The sequence below is a fragment of the Cyclopterus lumpus genome, chromosome 9 (genome assembly GCF_009769545.1).
Source record: "Cyclopterus lumpus isolate fCycLum1 chromosome 9, fCycLum1.pri, whole genome shotgun sequence".
In the NCBI taxonomy this organism is placed as follows: domain Eukaryota; kingdom Metazoa; phylum Chordata; class Actinopteri; order Perciformes; family Cyclopteridae; genus Cyclopterus; species Cyclopterus lumpus.
The window spans coordinates 4,109,823-4,133,202 of NC_046974.1; the positions used below are offsets into that span (position 1 = coordinate 4,109,823).

Below are 23,380 nucleotides of genomic sequence, written 5' to 3' on the forward strand. Positions count from 1 at the left end.
TCAAAATAAAATCTCTGGGCTGTGCAATTAAACCTAAAAAAGGTGACCAAAACAGACATTTTGATTCATATCAATATGAATAAAAAACAATTCAAAGTCTTCCGTGGATTCTTTTTTTTTTTTTTCTTAACCGCCAAGCCCTCAAATTAAAAACTACATTTTTTTACTCAAATTGAAACGTTTAAGCATTGCAGAGAAAATCATCAACCTTGCATCATTTTTTAGTTCAGACGATTAAAAAAAAAAATAATAAAAAATGTTGTATAAAATCGGCACAAAAGCACAAACAGGGAATAAAAAAAATACTTTTAACATCCTGAATGGATAAAAAATTCAAAAAATGGATGCACTTTTAAAATCGTCAATAACCCGGAAGCCCATGAATTAAAACTGCAGAAACATGAAAATCCGTGAAGACACGGATCTAAAACCGCGAGGATACACGTCCTTCATCAGGTCGATGGTCGGCGTGCGGATGATGTCGTTGATGCTGATGATGTTCTCGTGTTTGAAGCGCATGAGGATTTTGATCTCCCTCAGGGTGCGTTGGCAGTACGTCTGGTGCTCGAAGGGGCTGATCTTCTTGATGGCGACGCGGGTCTTGTTGTCCCGGTCATAGGCAGAGCTGGATTGTAACAAATAAAACTGTTTAGACACAGATGTTGAAGGAGGAAACCACTGAAATCTCCCATTTTGACACCATTTATTCTCACGTCTCCCGTAAATCACGATACTTAAAAAAGACAGGAAGTTAGGACTTGTGTATTGTTCTACAGACTCTTCCGTGGTCTACCTCCCCATTCCTCAGAACCCCCGGGGTAGTGCTTTTAACATGGGGATCGAAACAGAACTTTATTGACTCTCCCCCCACCGGCAGCACGACCCTGATGAGGTTGTGACTTGCAGCCTCTCTCCGATTAACCGCGCTCCTTACAACAGGGGAGCATTGGGACGCCACAACCACGCCACCTTTCACACGGTTGGGCCGCAGCACCGAGGTGCGCTGGGTGAGCGACCTGCTTGAAGCCTGAGATCATCCTGTGAAAACCACGCCCGCTAACAAAATACCTCTGGCTCCACGAAAACATCAGATTTCCACGTGTGAAAGTCACTCAAATTAATGATAACAAAACATAATACTGCATTGCTTTCTGATTTATCCACATTTAACTGATCTTCTTATGATGCAAAATGCTTGAAGCTCACGTAATTAGACATTCCTGCCGATGCCTCACTTTTGTGGTCTTAAAACCTACCTTAAAAAGTTTGAAGGCTTTTTTAAAAACTACGTTTTGGGTTCTTTACCCCGTTGGCAGTTCATTCCGCCACACAGGCACGTTTCTGTTGTTTGCTATCAAGACGAACGTAAGAAGGAGGCACCGCCACGCAATACAAAGTCCACGGAGGGCCATGTATTGTTTTCCCGTCCGGTGTGGGGGCGGGACTTAAATGTCTCTATGAAGTAATGGCACAAGTCCAGAAAACAGGAGAAATAACAAAACAAGGAAGAGGAAAACATTTTAAGCTTTTGCTGTTTCTTCTTTCCTCATTACCCTTTGAAATATGTTTAAATGATCATATCTCGCTGTGTAGAACTAGTTTTTTTTTTTTTTTAAACAGCAGCAGTCATATAGTGACAAACGCTCGCCTTCCTTCCTGCGGTTAGCGAGTGGAAATCTCTTGAATGTGACGCGGTGACGGCAGGAAGCAACGCGACAACGAGGCGGCTGCAACGTCTGTTCAATGAACACGAGGACAGGAATGTAGGAGTGGAGACAAAAAGGTACGCACCGAGACGCCCAGGTGAGTTCAAGGACAGGTAATACTGCAGGTCATTATAGACAGGTAATACTACAGGTCATTATAGACAGGTAGTACTACAGGTCATTATACACAGGTAGTACTACAGGTTATTATAGACAGGTAATACTACAAGTTATTATAGACAGGTAGTACTACAGGTCATTATAGACAGGTAGTACTACAGGTTATTATAGACAGGTAGTACTACAGGTTATTATAGACAGGTAGTACTACAGGTCATTATAGACAGGTAGTACTACAGGTCATTATAGACAGGTAGTACTACAGGTTATTAAAGACAGGTAGTACTACAGGTTATTATAGACAGGTAGTACTACAGGTCATTATAGACAGGTAGTAGTACAGGTCATTATAGACAGGTAATACTACAGGTCATTATAGACAGGTAGTACTACAGGTCATTATAGACAGGTAGTACTACAGGTCATTATAGACAGGTAGTACTACAGGTCATTATAGACAGGTAGTACTACAGGTTATTATAGACAGGTAGTACTACAGGTTATTATAGACAGGTAGTACTACAGGTCATTATAGACAGGTAGTACTACAGGTCATTATAGACAGGTAGTACTACAGGTTATTAAAGACAGGTAGTACTACAGGTTATTATAGACAGGTAGTACTACAGGTCATTATAGACAGGTAGTAGTACAGGTCATTATAGACAGGTAATACTACAGGTCATTATAGACAGGTAGTACTACAGGTCATTATAGACAGGTAGTACTACAGGTCATTATAGACAGGTAGTACTACAGGTTATTATAGACAGGTAGTACTACAGGTCATTATAGACAGGTAGTACTACAGGTTATTATAGACAGGTAGTACTACAGGTTATTATAGACAGGTAGTACTACAGGTTATTATAGACAGGTAGTACTACAGGTCATTATAGACAGGTAGTACTACAGGTTATTATAGACAGGTAGTACTACAGGTCATTATAGACAGGTAGTACTACAGGTTATTATAGACAGGTAGTACTACAGGTCATTATAGACAGGTAGTACTACAGGTCATTATAGACAGGTAGTACTACAGGTCATTATAGACAGGTAGTACTACAGGTTATTATACACAGGTAGTACTACAGGTCATTATAGACAGGTAGTACTACAGGTCATTAAGGACAGGTAGTACTACAGGTCATTATAGACAGGTAGTACTACAGGTCATTATAGACAGGTAGTACTACAGGTTATTATACACAGGTAGTACTACAGGTCATTATAGACAGGTAGTACTACAGGTCATTAAGGACAGGTAGTACTACAGGTCATTATAGACAGGTAGTACTACAGGTCATTATAGACAGGTAGTACTACAGGTTATTATACACAGGTAGTACTACAGGTCATTAAGGACAGGTAGTACTACAGGTTATTATAGACAGGTAGTACTACAGGTTATTATACACAGGTAGTACTACAGGTTATTATAGACAGGTAGTACTACAGGTCATTATAGACAGGTAGTACTACAGGTCATTAAGACGTTAAGACTCACCTCGTTGAGAAGGTAATAATGTTCACAACATGACGAAATGAACCCTGCGGTCTGTTATGAGCATTGGATCTTTTTTTTTTTTTGTTTGCAGCTGGCAGGGTTCAGGTGTGCGTTGAGAGTTGTGATAAAAACATTATTGTAGAACAAAAAAAAAAAAAAAAACCCTGTTCCAAATTATTGCAAAAACCCAATAAAAAAAAAACTAAACAGAGTTACTTTTGACTGATTTGTCTGAACCCGGCAGACCGATTGCGAAAGCTCGGCCCCCCCCTCCCCTCCCCCCGCCCCAACGCCAGGTACAGACACGTCCACGGCCCGAAGGCTCTTTTCACCGGCTTAATGGCCGTCTCAACTTCCCCCCACGCTCACTCAGCCTCGAGGCATTTTCAACGCAATGACAGGAAATTCAGTCCATCTAAAATGTTGAAGTCAGTCACGAAAAATGACGATTCGTATTTTAAGTCTGGCGTCTGTTTACGAAAAACTGGACCAGACATCTTCAGTGCACAGGAATCCAAATATTAATAAAAACAATTAAAAAAAACAAGTTCTTGAGCTTCATTATTTACACCTACAGCCAAGAGTGATCTTTTTTTCTGCAAATTACAAACAACGGAGAGAGACGACTGAAAAGAAGAAGAAGAAGAAAAAAAACTCCCACGTAGCGTGACAAAATAAGAAAACGAGTTGCTATAGCGATGGGGGTGTAGGGACTGAAATGTAAACAAAAGTGTGCCAGCCTTCTGCCAGGGAAATATGAGTGACCTTCCTTTCCACTTGTGTGAGAGGAATGTGTGTGTGTGTGTGTGTGTGTGTGTGTGTGTGTGTGTGTGTGTGAGAGGAAATAGCTCTCCATGTTAACTGCTCCCCCCACCCTGTAGATACCCTGGTCGTGGACAGAGAGGCAGGGAGCTACAATTCATTTAAACCACCGTGTCAGTTTTCTTCTTGTTTATGGAAAAAAAAAAGATAAAAGATAAAATTCCTAAAATGCCTAATTTGGCTTGAAGAGACCAGATTGTGCACCAGCTGCAAAACGGTGTGGACATCATTTCATAACTAGAGCTTAAAACAGACAAATGTGATATTTGATTAATTCCCCAGTCATTCGTCAAGCAAAATAAAATAATTATATTTTGAAATCACATATTTTAGGGGTTGGACTGCCAGTCAGACACATAAAAGACATGACGTTGCTCTGGACGTTTTTTTGGACAGTTGGTTGTTGTTTTTTGGACAGTTGGTTGTTGTTTTTTTGGACAGTTGGTTGTTGTTTTTTTGGACAGTTGGTTGTTGTTTTTTGGACAGTTGGTTGTTGTTTTTTTGGACAGTTGGTTGTTGTTTTTTGGACAGTTGGTTGTTGTTTTTTGGACAGTTGGTTGTTGTTTTTTTGGACAGTTGGTTGTTGTTTTTTGGACAGTTGATTGTTGTTTTTTGGACAGTTGGTTGTTGTTTTTTTGGACAGTTGATTGTTGTTTTTTGGACAGTTGGTTGTTGTTTTTTGGACAGTTGGTTGTTGTTTTTTGGACAGTTGGTTGTTGATTTGGTTGTTGTTTTTTGGACAGTTGGTTGTTGTTTTTTTGGACAGTTGGTTGTTGTTTTTTGGACAGTTGGTTGTTTTTTGGACAGTTGGTTGTTTTTTGGACAGTTGGTTGTTTTTTTGGACAGTTGGTTGATGTTTTTTGGTCAGTTGGTTGATGTTTTTTGGACAGTTGGTTGTTTTTTGGGACAGTTGGTTGTTTTTTGGACAGTTGGTTGTTGTTTTTTGGACAGTTGGTTGTTGGTTTTTTGGACAGTTGGTTGTTGGTTTTTTGGACAGTTGGTTGTTTTTTGGACAGTTGGTTGTTGTTTTTTTGGACAGTTGGTTGTTGTTTTTTTGGACAGTTGGTTGTTGTTTTTTTGGACAGTTGGTTGTTTTTTGGACAGTTGGTTGTTGTTTTTTTGGACAGTTGATTGTTGTTTTTTGGACAGTTGGTTGTTGTTTTTTGGACAGTTGGTTGTTGTTTTTTGGACAGTTGGTTGTTGTTTTTTGGACAGTTGGTTGTTGATTTGGTTGTTGTTTGTTTTTTGGACAGTTGGTTGTTTTTTTGGACAGTTGGTTGATGTTTTTTGGACAGTTGGTTGTTGTTTTTTGGACAGTTGGTTGTTTTTTGGGACAGTTGGTTGTTGTTTTTTGGACAGTTGGTTGTTGTTTTTTGGACAGTTGGTTGTTGGTTTTTTGGACAGTTGGTTGTTGGTTTTTTGGACAGTTGGTTGTTTTTTGGACAGTTGGTTGTTGTTTTTTTGGACAGTTGGTTGTTGTTTTTTTGGACAGTTGGTTGTTGTTTTTTTGGACAGTTGGTTGTTTTTTGGACAGTTGGTTGTTGTTTTTTTGGACAGTTGGTTGATGTTTTTTGGACAGTTGGTTGTTGTTTTTTGGACAGTTGGTTGTTGTTTTTTGGACCGTCTGCTCTTACAGAACAACAAGTTGAGATAAAAGATGTCGCCAGATTAGTTAATGATGTACGTTTGTTGCAGTTGAATCATTCATCAAGCAAATGTTACAAATATTATTCTCCCGTTTCCAGCGAGACACGTGACGATGTCTCTTTTTACAGAGCAAATTATTAATTGAGGAAATAAAGGTTGGATGAATTTATTTATTTATAATAATAATTATTATTATTATTAGTTTGAGCCCTCGTTTAATCACTTTTAAAGCAAAAATGACAAAAACATATGAGGAAATAAATATGTTTATCATTTCTATATTTTATTATATATTATTATTATTAGTTTGAGCCCTTGTTTAATCACTTTTAAAGCAAAAACGACACAAAAAAACATGTCTGGTTCTTCTTAAATGTGAGGATTTGTTTCTTGTTTTCTGTTTTGCATCACAAATAAGAAAAGATAGAAGGAAAATTCTCCTTTTTTTTTTTTTTTAATACGTTATAGAATAAACAAATAATCCTATAAAGTGCTGCAGGAATGAGTCCTAAAAACTGGGAATGAGTCTGTACTTCCTGTTCCCTTGTCTCGAAGTCTTTGTTTTTAAATATTTTTTTTCTTCCATAAAATATCTATTTCTAAATTACATTTCGCCACACGTTGACGTCGGTTCCTCGTAGATTTGTCCAGGAGCGTAACGGGAGGAACTCTTTGAGGAAGTACAAAGTGCACCGAGTCGAGTGCGTTGGTATCGACACGCCGGCCTCAGTGTTTGTTTTAATTAATTTTTTTTTACACACACACACACACACACACACACACACACACACACACACACACACACACACACACACACACACACACACACACACACACACACACACACACACACACACACACACACACACACACACACACACACACACACACACACACACACACACACACACACACACACACACACACACACACACACACACACACACACACACACACACGGGGGGCACCTGCCAGCAGTTCTTCTCTGCAAGAAGACAAAGCTCGATCCAATAAGAGGCCGATTTGATCAATTCATCTTTTTACGCAAATTCTAAAGCAACAATTGCCCCAAAAATCACAGATTCCATCTTCGCAAATGTGAATTCCTTCAGTTTTTAGTCTTGTACGACATACAATCTAATTCCTTTGGGGTCTTGGACAATCAATAAGTATGTCAACTTGAAATGGGAGATCAATCGATAGTGATAATAATAATAAATACTTGTAGCCCAAGTAAAGATTTTCAGGTTCTTCTTCCGACCCCCCCCCTTTTATTAACTTTGGATAAATGTAGCCGGCTGAACTTTTACTCACATCTTTGTTAATAAAAAACACAGGAATGTCATCGAATGCATCAGATTCTCATATTTCCCCCCCGACGTGCACATCTTTGTAAAAGATGACGCGCTGAATATTAAGAGCTGCAGGCTCTTGTTCGCTCCGAGCTGCCTTTCCTGTTTCCTCTGCTTCTGTATTGTTTTCTGAGCATGCTCAGTAGCCAGGAAGGAGCACAGAGAGGAGGGGGACGGGGGGTCTCAGTTTCCAAGGAGACGGGAATACAAGGCTTTACACTGCAGCGTTATGCAATAGGGCCGTTACCATGACGACGTTCGAGGGGTATTTTTTTTTTTTTTTTTTTTTGAAGGAAAGGTACCAAGAAAGTGCAGATATGAGCGTCCTTGCGCAAAACTAGACGAGACGTCTAGTTCAGCGACTTTGCAAAAGGCTTTGAAGGCAGCGCGAGGGCCGAGCTTCAAACGAAAAGGGGGCTCGGCGTCGTTCTATTTACGAGGCGTCGGCGAATCAATCGAGTGCGACACCACGGCGGGTTATCAATCACAACACGTCAGTGATTATTAGGGCCGTGACGAATAGGCCCTAATAATAGGCCCAAGCTTCCTTCATTACGCTGACATTCAAATGCCGCGCAGCCCCCCCCCCCCCCCCCACGGTCCCCTTTGTCGCTGGAGAATTATGAGCGCCACTGCAAAGATTTCACACACTCATTAAAAAGGTTTCATATGGAAAATAAGGGGGGGAAAAAAAGGACTTAAAGTAAAGTTATCCATCAAATGTAATTAAGTTTTGACGATGACGTCATACATACATTTGAAACCTCAATAAAAGCTTCTTCGCTACAGTTTTAGTGATCAATCGACGCGTTAGTGTTCAGTTTTGTGCTTTTCATGCCTCATGATGATATAATAATAATAATAACCAAAACACAATTCTTCACACATGAAGATATTGAAAATAAAATAGGAATATTATTTGAAAGAGCGTGTTCATTTCTTTCCATTAGAGACACAATTATCTGCTTTGTCAATTGCCTACAAACACTGCCGTGTTGTTCTTCATTTATTATTCTGGATTTGATCTCCATGTTCGATGTTTTCTGCAGAGCTCAATCTATGAAAGTGAAATGATATCATCATTTGCTGCCTCTCAGAGGCTTCAGTAGTAAAGCTTCGGGCTTCACTGACTATCGCCCACAAGCGTGCACACAATATGCTTCCATGGTGGCGTGTAGAAAAGATGGATCCTTTTTTTTTAAAGAATTCAATCAAATGACAATTTGAAAACGCACAAAAGGCAATTCTCCTTTTGCATGTGTGCTCACTTTAAGCTTTCTCCGTGAACTAAGACAGCTTTTGGCTGCATCTTATGAACACACACACACACACACACACACACACACACTTTCTGTGTACTAACCAAAGCAACCTGTGTGCAGCAAGGTGACAGGGGAGGCGTTGTGTGTTTTACGAGAACGTTTCCCTGAAGCCTGCATCATGCCCGTGTGATACAAAATGAGCTCCGCATGATGAACCAGCCGTGTGAAAGCTGCAACGTGCACGCTCTGCAACGTGCACGCTCCGAAAAGCTGCAGTATCCTCCCGTTCAGTAGAACGGATAATAAAATAAGATAGCGGAGCGGAGCGCGCACACACACACACACACACACAAACACTTCAAAAACCGATGTGACGAATGTGGCTTCTTTCTCATTGAGCATAAGGCAAAAAAAAGTCCAACACGTGCCTGTAATCGTTTCTCGGAATCCGAGGAGACTTTGAGGAAGTACACTTTCAGGAAGCCACTTTTCCTGCCTTGCACTGTGCACCTTGATCCTCATACATATACATATACATATACATATACATATATCATCACAGCCAATGGTTTCAGACTATTCTACGGGGTTGTGTCTAACCAGGAATGCAGCAACGTGCCGGGAGGAAGGAAATCTATTTAATTAGTTTGACCCTCGAGGACGCACCTTGAGCACTTCCACCTTTCATAACGTAGAGCGCAATAAAACCAGGATTCGTGTCTGCTCGCCGCCTTGACTGAACCATCTCCTGGAGGAACCTCAAGTCACGACATCAACGCTACACCGACCAAAAAGGCATCGTCACAAGTCAGTTACTTTGTTTTGGAGGCGCATAGTTAAGCAACTACAAAATCGATCGCTCAAACGTTGCAGCAAAATGTGAATAAAAAAAATTAAGATTTTTTTTTTCTCCCCCCCCCCCTCCCCCCCCTCATTCCCATATTAACTGCTTTATAAAATTAATAGTTATTACGTGCTGTGTATTGCTTTAAAAAAAAATCTGTATTTGAACAGAAGACTTCCATCTTTAATTAATACAAACGCTAACATTTTTGTAGTATTGTTAAATGTCGTTTAAAAATTGGCAATCTGGGAGTTCATCTGACCTTTAAGCTCCTTTTATGGAGCCAACGTGTGAACCAACAATTGCAGTGTTGTAATCATTTATGTGAGATACATTTCTGAGTCATTAAAGAAAATAAAGTCAAACATTAACTGGTTACAGCTTCTACATTGAAGATTATATATTAATTGATTAATTATTTGTTGCAGACCCACATGAGTCGTTTAGTAAATAGTCTTCTAGCTTCTCAAATGTGAAGATTTATTTAAAGTTTATATTGAATATTTTTGTTGGTCAAACAAAACAAGACATTTAAAAAGATATATATTTTTTAAACAAGAAAATTATAAATTGACAGATTAAATCAATAGCAAAACATAAATTGTTAGTTTGTAACTTTAAATACCATAAATGCTCATAACAGTCATGAGACTATTCATCTAGATGCACTTTCCGACAAGTTGGTTGTAAACCACACTGGTGATTCATTACTTAATATAATATTATAGAATTTGGAATATTAGCTAAATGGATCGTATAAAATGCAAAACTATTAAGTTTTTACATGCATATATGAGTGTTGGAGCTATTTATTTTTATTAGTATTTAGTTATTTTATTGACGAGTAGTATTGTTTAATCATTCAGGTTGTTTGCTTATTTAGGTTCAGATGTTTTGATATATTAGAATAGCTTTTTCTTGTGATAGTTTTTCAGTTTAGTTTAATTCGTTGTCTAGATATATTTAGTCTTTTGGTTGCCGCTCGACCGCCACTGAAACATCGGCATTGTGTGGACACGACGTCACATTTCCTCTGAATTTATTTGAATGGAATTACTTCATTCATTTGAATAACTTGCAGCAGCAGTGCAGCAACAAAAATTGCGTCCGTGTGGCGTCTGTTGGCGTCTGTTGGCGTCTGTTGGCGTCAGCGTGCCCCCCTCCCCCCCGACGACGACGACGACGACAAAATCTGCGCTTCGATGCACCGAGCTGCAGAGCGCGTTGAACGTTTGTTAAAACCTGTCTGGCCTCGTCACCCAAATTACATCTCCTTCTGAATTGCAGGCTCTCGTTCTCTCTCTCTCTCTCTCTCTCTCTCTCGCTCTCTCCCATTGGCTGCGGAGTGGTGGTACAGAGGCAGAGGGGTTGCCATGGAGACGGGCGCCACGGTGGCGTTCGAGAGAGGCTCGCGGATAGAGCGAAGCGGAGCGTCGGCGACAGGGGGTAGAAAAAATAAATTTAAAAAAAAGCTGCCGTGGTTGAGGATTTGAGCTCAAAGACCAGGAGGAGTCGCCATTAGGAGAAAAAAAAGACGTTTTAGTTTAAATTTATGGAGATATTTATTAGAAGATGTGGTTAAATATGTATTAAATGTGGTATTTTATGTCAGCTTAAAACTATCAATCCTACCAAAATATAATGAGCTGGCTTTGCTTTGTCTGGACCACATTTTAGTGCACATGTTATGTCACAGACTTGATCTCAATAAGGCTTTTAGCACACAAATAAAAAAAAAATTAAAATAATCTTCATCGTTTGCAACTTAAAGGATTTAATGGATTCCTCAGTTTATCATTTTTAATTAAACATATTTGGGTTTTCGACTTATCGGAAAACGCCACATTGAGCTCTGGAAAACTATGATGGGCATTTCTTTAGACCACATGACTAATTGTGCATATAATCCCCTGGTGAGAATTAAAATACTTGTTAGTTGCAGATCTTAAAAAAACTGAAAAATGATTTAGTAGCACTTATTATTTAAATCAGCTTCTGACCGTCTCTGCAACTTCACCCGCCTGGTTAAAGAAACTTAGGCGATGTTATTACAGATAAAAAAGAAAAAAGCTCAATGCCGGTTATGACGACGCGTTCAAGTCACGTCCGATTTACCGTGAACCACAAAACAACTGGCATTGCAACTCAAGACGTGTCGAAACAAGGAGACAAATCCACTGGGAAAAATACTTAAACGTTTTTTTTTTTTTTTATAGTGAATGAACTTGGGATGCACCGTTCTGATATGTTGGATCTGGTATTAGATCGGTACCCCACAGATACTATCAGGTATGCATTGATCCAGCTTGTTCTCTCGATACCAACAGCGGGTTAAAAACAACAACAAAGAGCGTTTCTCCGTAGACGGAAATGACGCCCGATTGTTTTTATTCCTTTCCGAATTGCACCACTTGGACATAAAGCAACGAGGAGCCACACCTGAAGCACCCCCCCATCCCCCCCCCCCGTGATGCGGAGTGCGTAAGCCCCCGTCGGCGTGCACGGAGCGAGGCTCGGTGCACAGTCAATACGAGTCAGCCCAAGTCAACAAGAGGCTTTTGGAGAACTAAAATAGGCCTCCTATGGAAATGACAGTCAAAAAAAAAAGCCGCCCTCTTACCAAACAAGGCGAACGCAGACACATTTCGTAACCCCACACACACACACACACACACACACACACACACACACACACACACACACACACACACACACACACACACACACACACACACACACACACACACACACACACACACACACACACACACACACACACACACACACACACACACACACACACACACACACACACACACACACACACACACACACACACACACACACACACACACACACACACACACACACACACACACACACACACACACACACACACACACACACACACACACACACACACACACACACACACACACACACACACACACACACACACACACCTTTCTTTGACTGGTTTTCAACCCTCATTTCCCACCTTGTTCCTATTAAGATTTGCACGATTATTCAATTTCACAGGGTTCCTCCGTATGAAGAACGCGGAGAAAACAACCAGTTTTTAATCTCGGTTAAAGTGTTTCCCCAAGTGTGGCGCTTGTTGGCGACAAAACGGATGATTGTAGAAGGCTGCGAAGAAAAAGAAAAAAAAAGGGAAAGCTGAAGTTGTGACACCTTTGTTAAAAAGAGTTTAGAGGAGCGACCAGTTTGAGGACATATCGGAGCCGTGGATGCATCACCGGCGTCACGTGGCTCTAGTATCAGACACGGTTGTCCATCCCAGGGTCTCTAAAAACACTTCCGTCAGAACTGCATCTTTCCTCTTTTATCTGTGACGCGACATTATACTCGATGTACCGACGTAATACTTTACGTTTGAGTTAAAAACACTTTAGGGTCGCACGTTGAAAACGATTAAAGCAGCAGGAAGCCGACAGAATCTGGGCTTCAGAAAGTTGGGAGGTTTTGTGTTTGCAAGACGACTTTCACAATTTATGGTTGTTTACTTTAGTTTTAATGTTGGAATGTGTTTAACAGAAAATCCACCAATCAGCTTGTTTGATGCTCTGGGCTGCAAGACATGTTGTTGATGTTTGGGAAGTGCGTGTTAGTGTGTGTGTGTGTGTGTGTGTGTTCCTTGACGAGCATCTGCGACAGATACATTAACAAAAATGTAAGTTGTACCAAAACCTCACCGTGTAGCTCTTTAGAGACGTTTCAGCTCATTTCTGCAAAAGCAATTTTTCCAGCCGTTCCCACGGGAACCCGTTTTTTTTTTTTTTTAAGATAACGCCACTATATGCACTGTGGCCACAAAAAGCCAGACAAAAAAAAAAGAAGGTTTTAAAAAATACTTTGGATGTTAAAAGCACACGCTGGCCACACCACTTTCTTTGGCTGCTGCACATTAAAAAGCAACATGACCAACGGACTCAAAACTACAGGTCTCAAAGAAGAGCGCAGCAAGACCGCGAGGAGGCCAAAAATACACCGGAGGAAATAACTGTGTGTTTATGTAGCTTCTGCTGCTGCTATATGAACGTTGTTGTCGTCGTTTCACGGCTACGAGATGAAAACAGTGGTTGAATTTCATTATAACATTGCAAATCACAATGCTGTTTGCAAGTTGCTTTAGTCAAACTGTAGTATGTTGTTCCACATGACTCACTTACACGTGGAAGAAGGCTTGGAAAAGAAACTACAACTTTGCACTTAGTGGACACGATGTTGTTGTAACTTTCAGACGTTGGCAGACATTGGGAGTCAAAAGAAATAAAGAGATCCAGTCTTTGCTGCCCTTTTCAAGCATGATGGACCTGTTTAATAATATATATATATATATATATATATATATATATATCCAAATGAACCAAAAACGCATTAAAACCGAGCGGTGAATTCCCAATTGCATCCCAATCGAATCATCAACGATCACCGTCATTCACGCTCAAGATGTCTGATCTCAAGAAGGTCACGTCTTCATCTGAATTACTGGAATTACTCTCAAATCACCAGAAGAAGAAAGCAAAATCTGCTCCGCTTACACAAACTGAAACTTAAATAAAAAACACACAGTTGCTACACACACACACACACACACACACACACACACACACACACACACACACACACACACACACACACACACACACACACACACACACACACACACACACACACACACACACACACACACACACACACACACACACACACACACACACACACACACACACACACACACACACACACACACACACACACACACACACACACACACACACACACACACACACACACACACAAATAAAGCTTTACATGTGGTTTCCGTCTGTATTTTGATTGCAAGGAAGATTTGGACACAAAATGTGACCTAAATTTCCCCCCGGAAACAAAATAAATGTCAATCTGGAGAGAAATGAACACCATCGGTTCAACTACACTCGTTACGTTCAGTTATAGTTTGACTTATTGTTTAATTATTCACTCAAAATTTCACGTAAACCAACCTAAATGTAATTGTGACGGGCTTATTAGCAAAAACAGCTCTTTAGCGCCAAGTCCCAACACAAACATCTTCTCGTGGACATCTGGGCATTTAAAAAAAAGATATATATATATATATATATATATATATATATATATCTAGTTAGTACTAATGAAACAGGATTAGTCGTGCTGTCACGATTGATTAAGAATCGGCAGATACTTTTGATTAGTGATTATTAAGATATTAAGTTTACGGTGTTATGAAGTGGTAACAAAAGCAGAAGGTCCTCATATTTAAGATTACAGAACTATATTTGATTGTAGTTGCGGTTACACCCTGGTTTCAATGCTAAAGAAACATCAAATTCCTCCAGCTCTCTGGCTTTAAAAAGGTGAAGCGTAGTCTTTGTCTGCTCTGCTCGCCTTGAGCTAACCAATCATTTGTTATATAGTTTTATTTCCTGCAGGCGGCCTGAACACTGTCTGTCTGTGTTGAGTGTCAACCCTCAGAAATAAAAACCAAAAGCTCTTCTTCACCGCAGAGGAGCAAAAAGAACTACACCGCCGTTGTGACACGAGGACATCGTGTTACGCAACGCAGTGTGCACACTTAAAAGTACACTACGCTACCAAAAAGGCAGAAGAAACCACAAGTTTGCTTCTTTTTAAAAAAAAAATAGGATTTAGCTGAATACAAACTGAGATGCTGTTAAAATAGAATAAATTTTAAAAAAAAGGTTAATTATCCTTAAATGTACAGTTAGGATAACAGTAGAATGCCACACAGTTTGGGTGATTACATCTCTGATAGCTTGGAGTATATAGAGGGCATACTACGTTCTGAGTGGGTGGAACAAGCCATCAGCTACAGAAACAAATGTACAAGGAAGAAAGAAAAAAAAAAAACTTGGAGCATCTCTTATAAAATCACCAAATATCATCTAAACATAGTTGTACAGCTACGATGGGGGAGAACATACCTTTATAAATATGTTAAAAGGGCCTGTTTGGAGATTTAAATAGCGTATAGTCAACATGTGGACATTTTATGATGAAACAGTGAAGCAAAAATAAGCTGCAGTAGTGTTTGATTAATATGAATCCTGCTTTCACTTCAACGTATGCCTTTATATTCTTAAAAAAAAAGGCACCAAAAAAAACACCACACGGTGAATTAAAATCGCATTAAACTCAACGTGGATGATTGCACAGACCCTGTTTTTAGTATTATTATTATTGACAAAAAAACAATAATTTGATTATTTTCATAAGCTGCATGCAACGTTTGTGGGAGCAGAGGATGCAGAGAAAGAAACAGTAACATTGTATCGTTACATGAAAAAGACCATTTAGACCGACTTCAAAGTCGGGTTTTTTGTACCGCCGCCGTGATTTAACGGGTTAAAACTTAACATCGGTGTCACACAGTGAAGGGAAAAAAAAGAAAAGAAAAAAAAAACACAGCAAGTTAGCTCGCTGACGTGAAGTCGGGCTTCAAAAAGATAAAAAAAACAGATTTAAACTCCACGCATTGCGTTTATAAAAACATATTTTTAAAACAAGCGGTGGTCGGTAAAAACATGGAGAGTCTCCAGGGGGGGGTTTCACTCACCACACCATCCCGTAGGCTCCCTCCCCGATGTAGGAGAGGTTGCTGTACCGAGGCCCGACGTCGAAGGCCTGCCCGCGGACCAGCTCCGTTCCCGACCCGGGGCTGGGGCCGCTGCCGGCAGGGGCAGACACCGCAGCTGTCGCCATTATGATTAACTCCGGCTTATTTTATTATTTTTTACGCTGACTTTTTTATTAATTTTTTTTTTTAAAGAAAAAGAAAAAAAAAGACAACAGCTAAAAAAAAATTGAAAACAATTATGTAAAAAATAAAAAAATAATCTTTTTTTTAAAAAATATATATATATCCGTCGTCGCTTTTGAGTGCAACAGTTGTCGGTGTTAAGCGGAGACCTTCGGTTCTTCTTCTTCTTCTTCTTCTTTCCGTTTACGTGCCTTCGGAGCGACCACACCACCGCTGCTGTGCTGTGCTGAGCGAGTTGATGCTGCAGGAAATAACGGAGGTTGGTCACGTGATCCGGTGTTGCCTTCAGGTACAGCTTCCACTCCGTAGCACAGGGCGCAGACGGGAAAGTAGATACAGAGACTTTCACAGTAAAGTAGACACAGTGGATTTAACAGTAAAGTTGATACAGTGAATTTAACAGTAAAGTAGATACAGTGAATTTAACAATAAGGTAGATACAGTGAATTTAACAGTAAAGTTGATACAATGACTTTCACAGTAAAGTAGATACAGTGAATTTAACAGTAAAGTAGATACAGTGAATTTAACAGTAAAGTTGATACAATGACTTTCACAGTAAAGTAGACACAGTGGATTTAACAGTAAAGTAGATACAGTGAATTTAACAATAAGGTAGATACAGTGAATTTAACAATAAGGCAGATACAGTGACTTTCACAGTAAAGTAGATACAGTGAATTTACAGTAAAGTAGATACAGTGAATTTAACAGTAAAGTTGATACAATGACTTTCACAGTAAAGTAGATACAGTGGATTTAACAGTAAAGTTGATACAGCGAATTTAACAGTAAAGTAGATACAGTGAATTTAACAATAAGGTAGATACAGTGACTTTCACAGTAAAGTAGATACAGTGAATTTAACAGTAAAGTTGATACAATGACTTCCACAGTAAAGTCGATACAGTGAATTTAACAGTAAAGTAGATACAGTGAATTTAACAGTAAAGTTGATACAATGACTTTCACAGTAAAGTAGATACAGTGAATTTAACAATAAGGTAGATACAGTGAATTTAACAGTAAAGTAGATACAGTGACTTGCACAGTAAAGTAGATACAGTGAATATGTGTGACTTTAACAGTGAGGTAGATACAGTGAAGGGACACAGGTCCTTGTAATCAGACAACTATTTCCTTATTAACTGTTTACATACAACAACGTTTGTTCAAACCATTAGGATTTATTTATCATTTTAATACATTTCATCTCATTCCTTAAATCTCTGCCAACCTGAAGCAGAACCCCATTTATATGACTGGATGAACTGGAATGAATGAAAATCCATATTGTGAAACACAAGATGTTTAGCGTCATCCAGACCTCTAGGGGGCAGAGTAGGCTTCATGTGGCAAAGCGGAAGTACCCGAGTGTGGAGCACGAGAAGACTGTTGTCAAGTTCGCTGTAGTGAGACCACTTCCGGAAGACCTACTAATTAAAATATTTTATATATCCTCTATATGTTTAAAATACGAATAAATAATGATATCTCCTGATTGGCTTTTGAGCGTTTGTGAAGGTTTTTTATGGAAGCTAAAATAATGACGGATTTTTAAAAAAATAATTGTTTTAGATAGTTTATTTGTATTTCGTTTCGTTTTATTATATTCCTTATGACAACTAACAGTTAAGTCATTTCAATCTGCTGAATAAAACTGCGAGTTACGATTAACAACACAGGAAAAGATAAATAAAGATTATTTCAGTCTATTTTTTTATTTTATTTTTAGCATCACAGCAAATATATATTTATTTAGTTGTCTTTCCTGTCCGGAAGAAACAAAACGTGTCTAGAATAAATTAAGAACATATAATAAAGCTAAGAGCTCCGCGAGGCGATCAAATTGTGAAACGTTACGCCTTTTGTTGTGAACCCGGAAGTACAACGTGAAACCGGAAGTACGACGCGTTTGGTCGTTAGCTCCCTTTTAAACCTCACGAGCTCTGCCCTTGACTGACCCACGTGAGTCGGTCTAAGCTTCCAAACCAACGGGCTACTTTAAAGAGAGAAACCGACTGAAAACGACGTGTTTTTAATCCCCTCACAGAGAGCCTCGGACAACATGTCGCGCGGCGGTACGTCTCTGCTGTTTCTGCTGCAGCGGTGTGTCGCAGTTCGACAGGTGACGTTACGGACAGGTATCAAAACAAGATGCAGCAGCAGCAGCGTGTTGTCGGCCCGGTGCGCCTTCACCCAGCAGCCGACATGGGCATCAACCACCCGGGCAGTCTGTGAGCTGCAGTCCGCAGTGAGAAGCAGCCAGTACCGGTTCTGTACCAAGGTTAGTCCCGAGAGGAAGCACTGCAGATTTATCCTTTACTACAAATAGTTTAATTCTAATGCAGTACTATTTACTTTGCAGCTTCAGATTAGCAATCCAACATGCACACATTTACTGTGTGAGGTTAAGTCACCCAGAAGTAAATCAAGTTAATAAAATAGACCCACTTGCACCAGCTGCAACATTAAAATGATGTAAAACAACAATGCATCACTATTGGCTACTTATACTGTAGTATTTACACATCACGATCTGAATACTTCCACGTTTTGGTAGTTTTGACAACCGTATACATGGGTGATGATCAATAGCATCAACATGTACTCAAAAAGTAAAGTTATGCAGCAATTGAACCCAGATTCAGATGAATATATGTTGATTTTAATAATGTAATAAGCGATAGATTAATGTGTCCATCGCTTTTAATGTTGAGGTGGAGCGATACAATAATGGTGAATTATCGCCTCCCATATGAAAACAAAACGTGCAGCGCTGCATTTTGTGTGTACACTTGTGTTACGGTGACCACCTGACCTGGAGACTGGACTGTGACATACCTGTCTCTCTCTCGTTAACCTCCACGTCTTCCAGGCGGGGGCGCCATGCGAGGACGAATACCCCCCGCTGCCGACCTACCAGCCGGACCCAGAAGCGGAGAAGAAGGAGCTGTACATCATGCAGGTGAAGGGTCTCCCCTGGTCCTGCTCGGCTCAGGAGCTCCTGCAGTTCTTCTCGGGTGAGAGTTTGGATGGAGCGTCGCTGGAGTTGTGTTTGCTCGTGACGGGATGCATGTTAAGTGTCAACGTTGTAAAATTGATAAACGGAGAGATGAATAAAAGACAGGAAAAAATATAAATTGAGAAAAGGAAATGAGAGGAAAAAATATAGAAAAGAGAAAGCATAATTAAAATAAATAATGAACAAAATATACATCATAAAGAAAAATACATTATAATTAGTCAAGAAATCAATAATTAATTGCAACCCTTATCCCAGTGAGAGGATTTTTTCATATAGCCTTAAATTATAGTATATAATAATAATAATAATAATAACCTTAATTTAAGCTATCTTTTTCATAACTCCTTTAAAAACTAAATCTGCTAAAAATATGAGTCTTAAGTTGAAAGCTTTATTGTCTACTCTTCTATGAAATTGTTGCGTTTATAAAAAAAAGAAACACGACTCCAGTTAAACATTAATATCGTGTAGAAAATGAAAACATCGTCTCCCGTGTTGTTTGTTTGTTTGTTGTTGTTTCCAGAGTGTCGGATACGCGACGGCGTGAAGGGGATCCACCTCACGGTGGACCGGATGGGGAGGCCGTCGGGACAAGCCTTCATCGAGATGGAGCACGAGGAGGACGTCGGCAAAGCCCTGGAGAAGCACCGGCAGTACCTCGGCCCGCGATACGTGGAAGGTCTCGTTGTTTTTCCCGGGCCGGGCTATTTATTTATTTACAGAATAATACAAAGACGCATATAAAAACAGATTTTCTCTCTCTCTCTCTCTCTCTCTCTCTCTGTGTGTTTCAGTGTACGAAGTGACGAACACCGACGCGGAAGCCCTCCTGAAGAAAGCCGGCCAGGATCCGGCCGAGAGCGACGTGGTGCGACTGAGAGGGCTCCCCTTCTCCTGCACGGACCAAGACATCGTCATGTTCTTTTCGGGTAAAACCAGACTGCAGATTTACAGGAACCGCTGGATCTGTGTTGCGGGTTAGAAAACCGCTCCGTGGAGTTTCCCCCACGACGTCGATTAGGAGTCAAAGGCCCACGGAAAAGGCTTCTTTTTTTCTTTTTTTTTAAGCTTCCGTAATGAATGATTTGTAGACGCTATAATTTAAAGTGGAGTTTGAGCAGACTCAGATTTTTATTATTTATAAAATGAGATTACTTTGTTTTTGACAACCAAAAACCGATCAAAATTAACAAAGTGCAAAGTAGACTGGAGAGGTTACAAAAGTATATATATATTTATATTTTTAAAAAAAAGTATTTTTGATTGGGATAAATGAATCTATACACGGATGAGTTCTTTAAAAAAAAAAAAAAACTAATTACAAGAATAGAAAGAATAGAGGACACAGGATTAAAAATGTTGTTTTGTCTAATATTCCAGCTTCGGTTGTGCCTCCTCAGGTTTGGACATCGTGGAGAACGGCATCACCGTCGTCTTGGACCGCAAAGCGAGGCACTCCGGAGAGGCCTTCGTGCAGTTCTCCTCCCACGAAGCGGCGGCCGAAGCTCTGCAGAGACACCGAGAGGTCATCGGAAACAGGTCGGAACAGGTCGTGCACACGCCGCGCACGGCGCTCTGGTTCTGAGCGACACGAGTCATCGCTTGTCTCTCCACTGCAGATACATCGAGGTGTTTCCCAGCAGGAGGGACCAGATCCATTCGAGCTGGAAGAAGAAGCCGAGTTCGGCTCCTCCTTTCGTCGGCCTGCCGTCGGCGAACAGGACCGCCTCCGCCTCGCAGAACAGAACCGGTGAGGCGGCTTTCGCGGCTTGTTGTGTTGACTGTACTCTGACTTTTTAAATACTAATTTGTAGCTCAAACACTGTTCTTAAAATATTTATTGTTCTACCTTCTTAGAGGGACTTTGGTGCATAACGTGATTCATCTAATCTAAAAATCAATTGTAAACAAATCTTCAAGATGCACCTCTTTTATTTTGAAAGTGTGTGTGTGTGTGTGTGTGTGTGTGTGTGTGTGTGTGTGTGTGTGTGTGTGTGTGTGTGTGTGTGTGTGTGTGTGTGTGTGTGTGTGTGTGTGTGTGTGTGTGTGTGTGTGTGTGTGTGTGTGTGTGTGTGTGTGTGTGTGTGTGTGTGTGTGTGTGTGTGTGTGTGTGTGTGTGTGTGTGTGTGTGTGTGTGTGTGTGTGTGTGTGTGTGTGTGTGTGTGTGTGTGTGTGTGTGTGTGTGTGTGTGTGTGTGTGTGTGTGTGTGTGTGTGTGTGTGTGTGTGTGTGTGTGTGTGTGTGTGTGTGTGTGGTTTAGTGAGCAAACTTGTGATTTGCAGCCCGTTTTCTTTCAACACGCAAAATCCTGATCTATTTGTTTTAGAAATAATAGTAATATTCAGTGAATTGTAAATACAATTTGAAAGCCCAAATGATACGTCAACTAGGTTAGTAACTAGTTAAAGTGTGGAGATATATTTAAAGATTTTATTTTATTTTTTAAACATTTGAGCACAAATTAGTATATATATATATATATATATATATATATATATATATATATATATATATATATATATATATATATATATTGATTGTTTAATGCCGCATGTGCTCCATCAGGATCCGCTCACGGCTCGGCGCTTCATTACATCCACATGAGAGGACTTCCCTTCCAGGTGTCCGGAGAAGACGTGGTGAAGGTAATTAATAAATCAATAACTTCCATGAAGAGAGGCTGGTTGTGTTGCTCTTCATACGTAACGATCGTTCTCCTCCCCGCAGTTCTTCGCTCCTCTAGCCGTGTCCAAGATCCTGATGGAATGCGGCGCCGAAGGGAGGCCGAGCGGCGAGGCCGACGTCTACTTCAGCTGCCACAAGGACGCCCTGACCGCCATGTCCAGGGACCGGATGTACATCGGTGAGACGGGCGGACGCGGCCTCGTTGATTCGTCTCTGTGGGATTTTTATTTAAAACTGAACTTTTCTCTGATTTTTTTTTTTCTTTTTAGGGGAGCGATACATCGAGTTATTCCTGAACTCTGACGCAGAATCTGATGGAAGCTGGTGAGAAAAGCTGGAAACGCCATGTTTTATATTTCTTAACGACGGTTTCGTAGCGATTTTTTTCCAGATTTTTATGGAACAAAAGAAAAACACACTGAAGTCTCTGCACTGGATGAAAAAAATATATATATTTTGATGTTCTTCAATGTGAATTTACTAGTTTGACCTTTTTAACATGTTGTATTTTCTCCTGCAGGTGAACACACAGACGCCCAAACACACACACAGTGTATTATCATTATTCTCCAGCCGGACATCGATTAATTTATAATTAATAAACATTCCTGGTGTCAAAAAAAGAAACAATTTTATTTCAGTCTCGACCCAAAAAGAGCAACACCCACAAAGAAATAATGTGAAGATGACATTTATAACAACGTCTTATATTGAAAGTAAAGATGGTTTAAACATTTTATTATTTCTAGTTATTCTGGAAATGTTTGTCCTGTGAAATCTGTAAACTAAATAAAAATGCAGTTTGGGAAAATAACATCTAAATGTGCATATTAATCAATTATCTGTTGTCTTTAATATCCTGATGAATTATTTTTTTTACAGAAATATTTAATATTATGCCACAGAAAAGCGTTTTGAAAGACGGTGGCGTGTTTTTATGAAGCATTTCCACTTTATAATTAATATTTTCTCTAGCAGGCGAAATGTTTCTTTACAGAAAATAAACATAATAAACAAATCACATCTTAGTTGAGGAGCCGAGTACAAAAAGGTGAATGTTAAAATAATCCAGAGTCGCACACCAGTAACATTTAATAAAAGTTTATTGTTGATCTAAGAAGCATTTCCATCTTCCACCAAGCTGCATTTCCTTCATACAAAACATACAAACGGCCGTAATAAAGTCCACTTCAAGCCGGTCGGGCAGAGAGCCGTGCATTTAATATTTTAATTTAATAATATAAGACGCCTGGGGGGGGAAAAGGATGATTTTAAAGCGACTAGAATCTAAATATCTGAATGTTTAGAGATCAACCAGACAGAGCAGCTGCAGTCACCACGTATTTTACCCAGAATCCTCGGTGTTGTAAACTTAACTGATATATTTTGGGTGCATGTGCTCATTTGCAGAGATCTTTAATATCGCTGTCGGTACGTATGAAGCTACATTGTGAGCACGGCTTGAAATATTTTCACAGTATCTTCAAAAAAAAACTCAGTTTTTATTATTTGTGAGCTAAAGAAATAATGAAACCACAAAAAAAAAAAAAGGTGGTTATATCTGAGTGTGAAGCTAAACCCG

General features: G+C 39.8%; 2 protein-coding genes across 4 annotated transcripts in view; one reads left to right on the plus strand and one right to left on the minus strand.

Annotated features, from left to right (window-relative positions):
- Positions 1 to 16,118, minus strand: part of mapk1 (mitogen-activated protein kinase 1) — a 25,553-nt gene extending 9,435 nt beyond the window's left edge. For both annotated transcript variants that reach the window (XM_034541239.1, XM_034541238.1), the window contains exons 1-2: positions 15,883 to 16,118; positions 443 to 625 (exon numbers count right to left, since the gene is read on the minus strand). In XM_034541239.1, the coding sequence (XP_034397130.1) occupies positions 443 to 625; positions 15,883 to 16,028 (329 nt within the window). In that variant the 5' untranslated portion in view covers positions 16,029 to 16,118. The remainder of the gene's footprint in view (positions 1 to 442; positions 626 to 15,882) is intronic.
- Positions 16,119 to 16,279: 161 nt separating this feature from the next.
- grsf1 (G-rich RNA sequence binding factor 1) lies at positions 16,280 to 22,639 on the plus strand. 2 transcript variants are annotated; one of them, XM_034541236.1, is made up of 11 exons: positions 16,280 to 16,375; positions 18,140 to 18,373; positions 18,965 to 19,109; positions 19,638 to 19,793; positions 19,909 to 20,043; positions 20,515 to 20,653; positions 20,734 to 20,864; positions 21,679 to 21,758; positions 21,841 to 21,976; positions 22,068 to 22,122; positions 22,319 to 22,639. In XM_034541236.1, exons 1-11 carry the CDS (start codon positions 16,325 to 16,327, stop codon positions 22,320 to 22,322), a joined length of 1,266 nt encoding a protein of 421 aa, XP_034397127.1. In that variant the 5' UTR covers positions 16,280 to 16,324; the 3' UTR covers positions 22,323 to 22,639. The 2 variants fall into 2 exon arrangements, with proteins under 2 accessions (XP_034397127.1, XP_034397128.1); XM_034541237.1 differs by lacking the exon at positions 16,280 to 16,375 and adding an exon at positions 17,938 to 18,054.
- Positions 22,640 to 23,380: the final 741 nt, after the last annotated feature.

Bases quoted from the DNA above. Each gene is read 5' to 3' on its own strand.
- grsf1 (XM_034541236.1), top strand. From the start codon at position 16,325: ATGCTGCAGGAAATAACGGAGGTTGGTCACGTGATCCGGTGTTGCCTT. The intron at 19,110-19,637 runs GTGAGAGTTTGG...TGTTGTTTCCAG, and splicing joins GCTCCTGCAGTTCTTCTCGG to AGTGTCGGATACGCGACGGC. The intron at 20,654-20,733 runs GTCGGAACAGGT...TCTCCACTGCAG, and splicing joins CGAGAGGTCATCGGAAACAG to ATACATCGAGGTGTTTCCCA.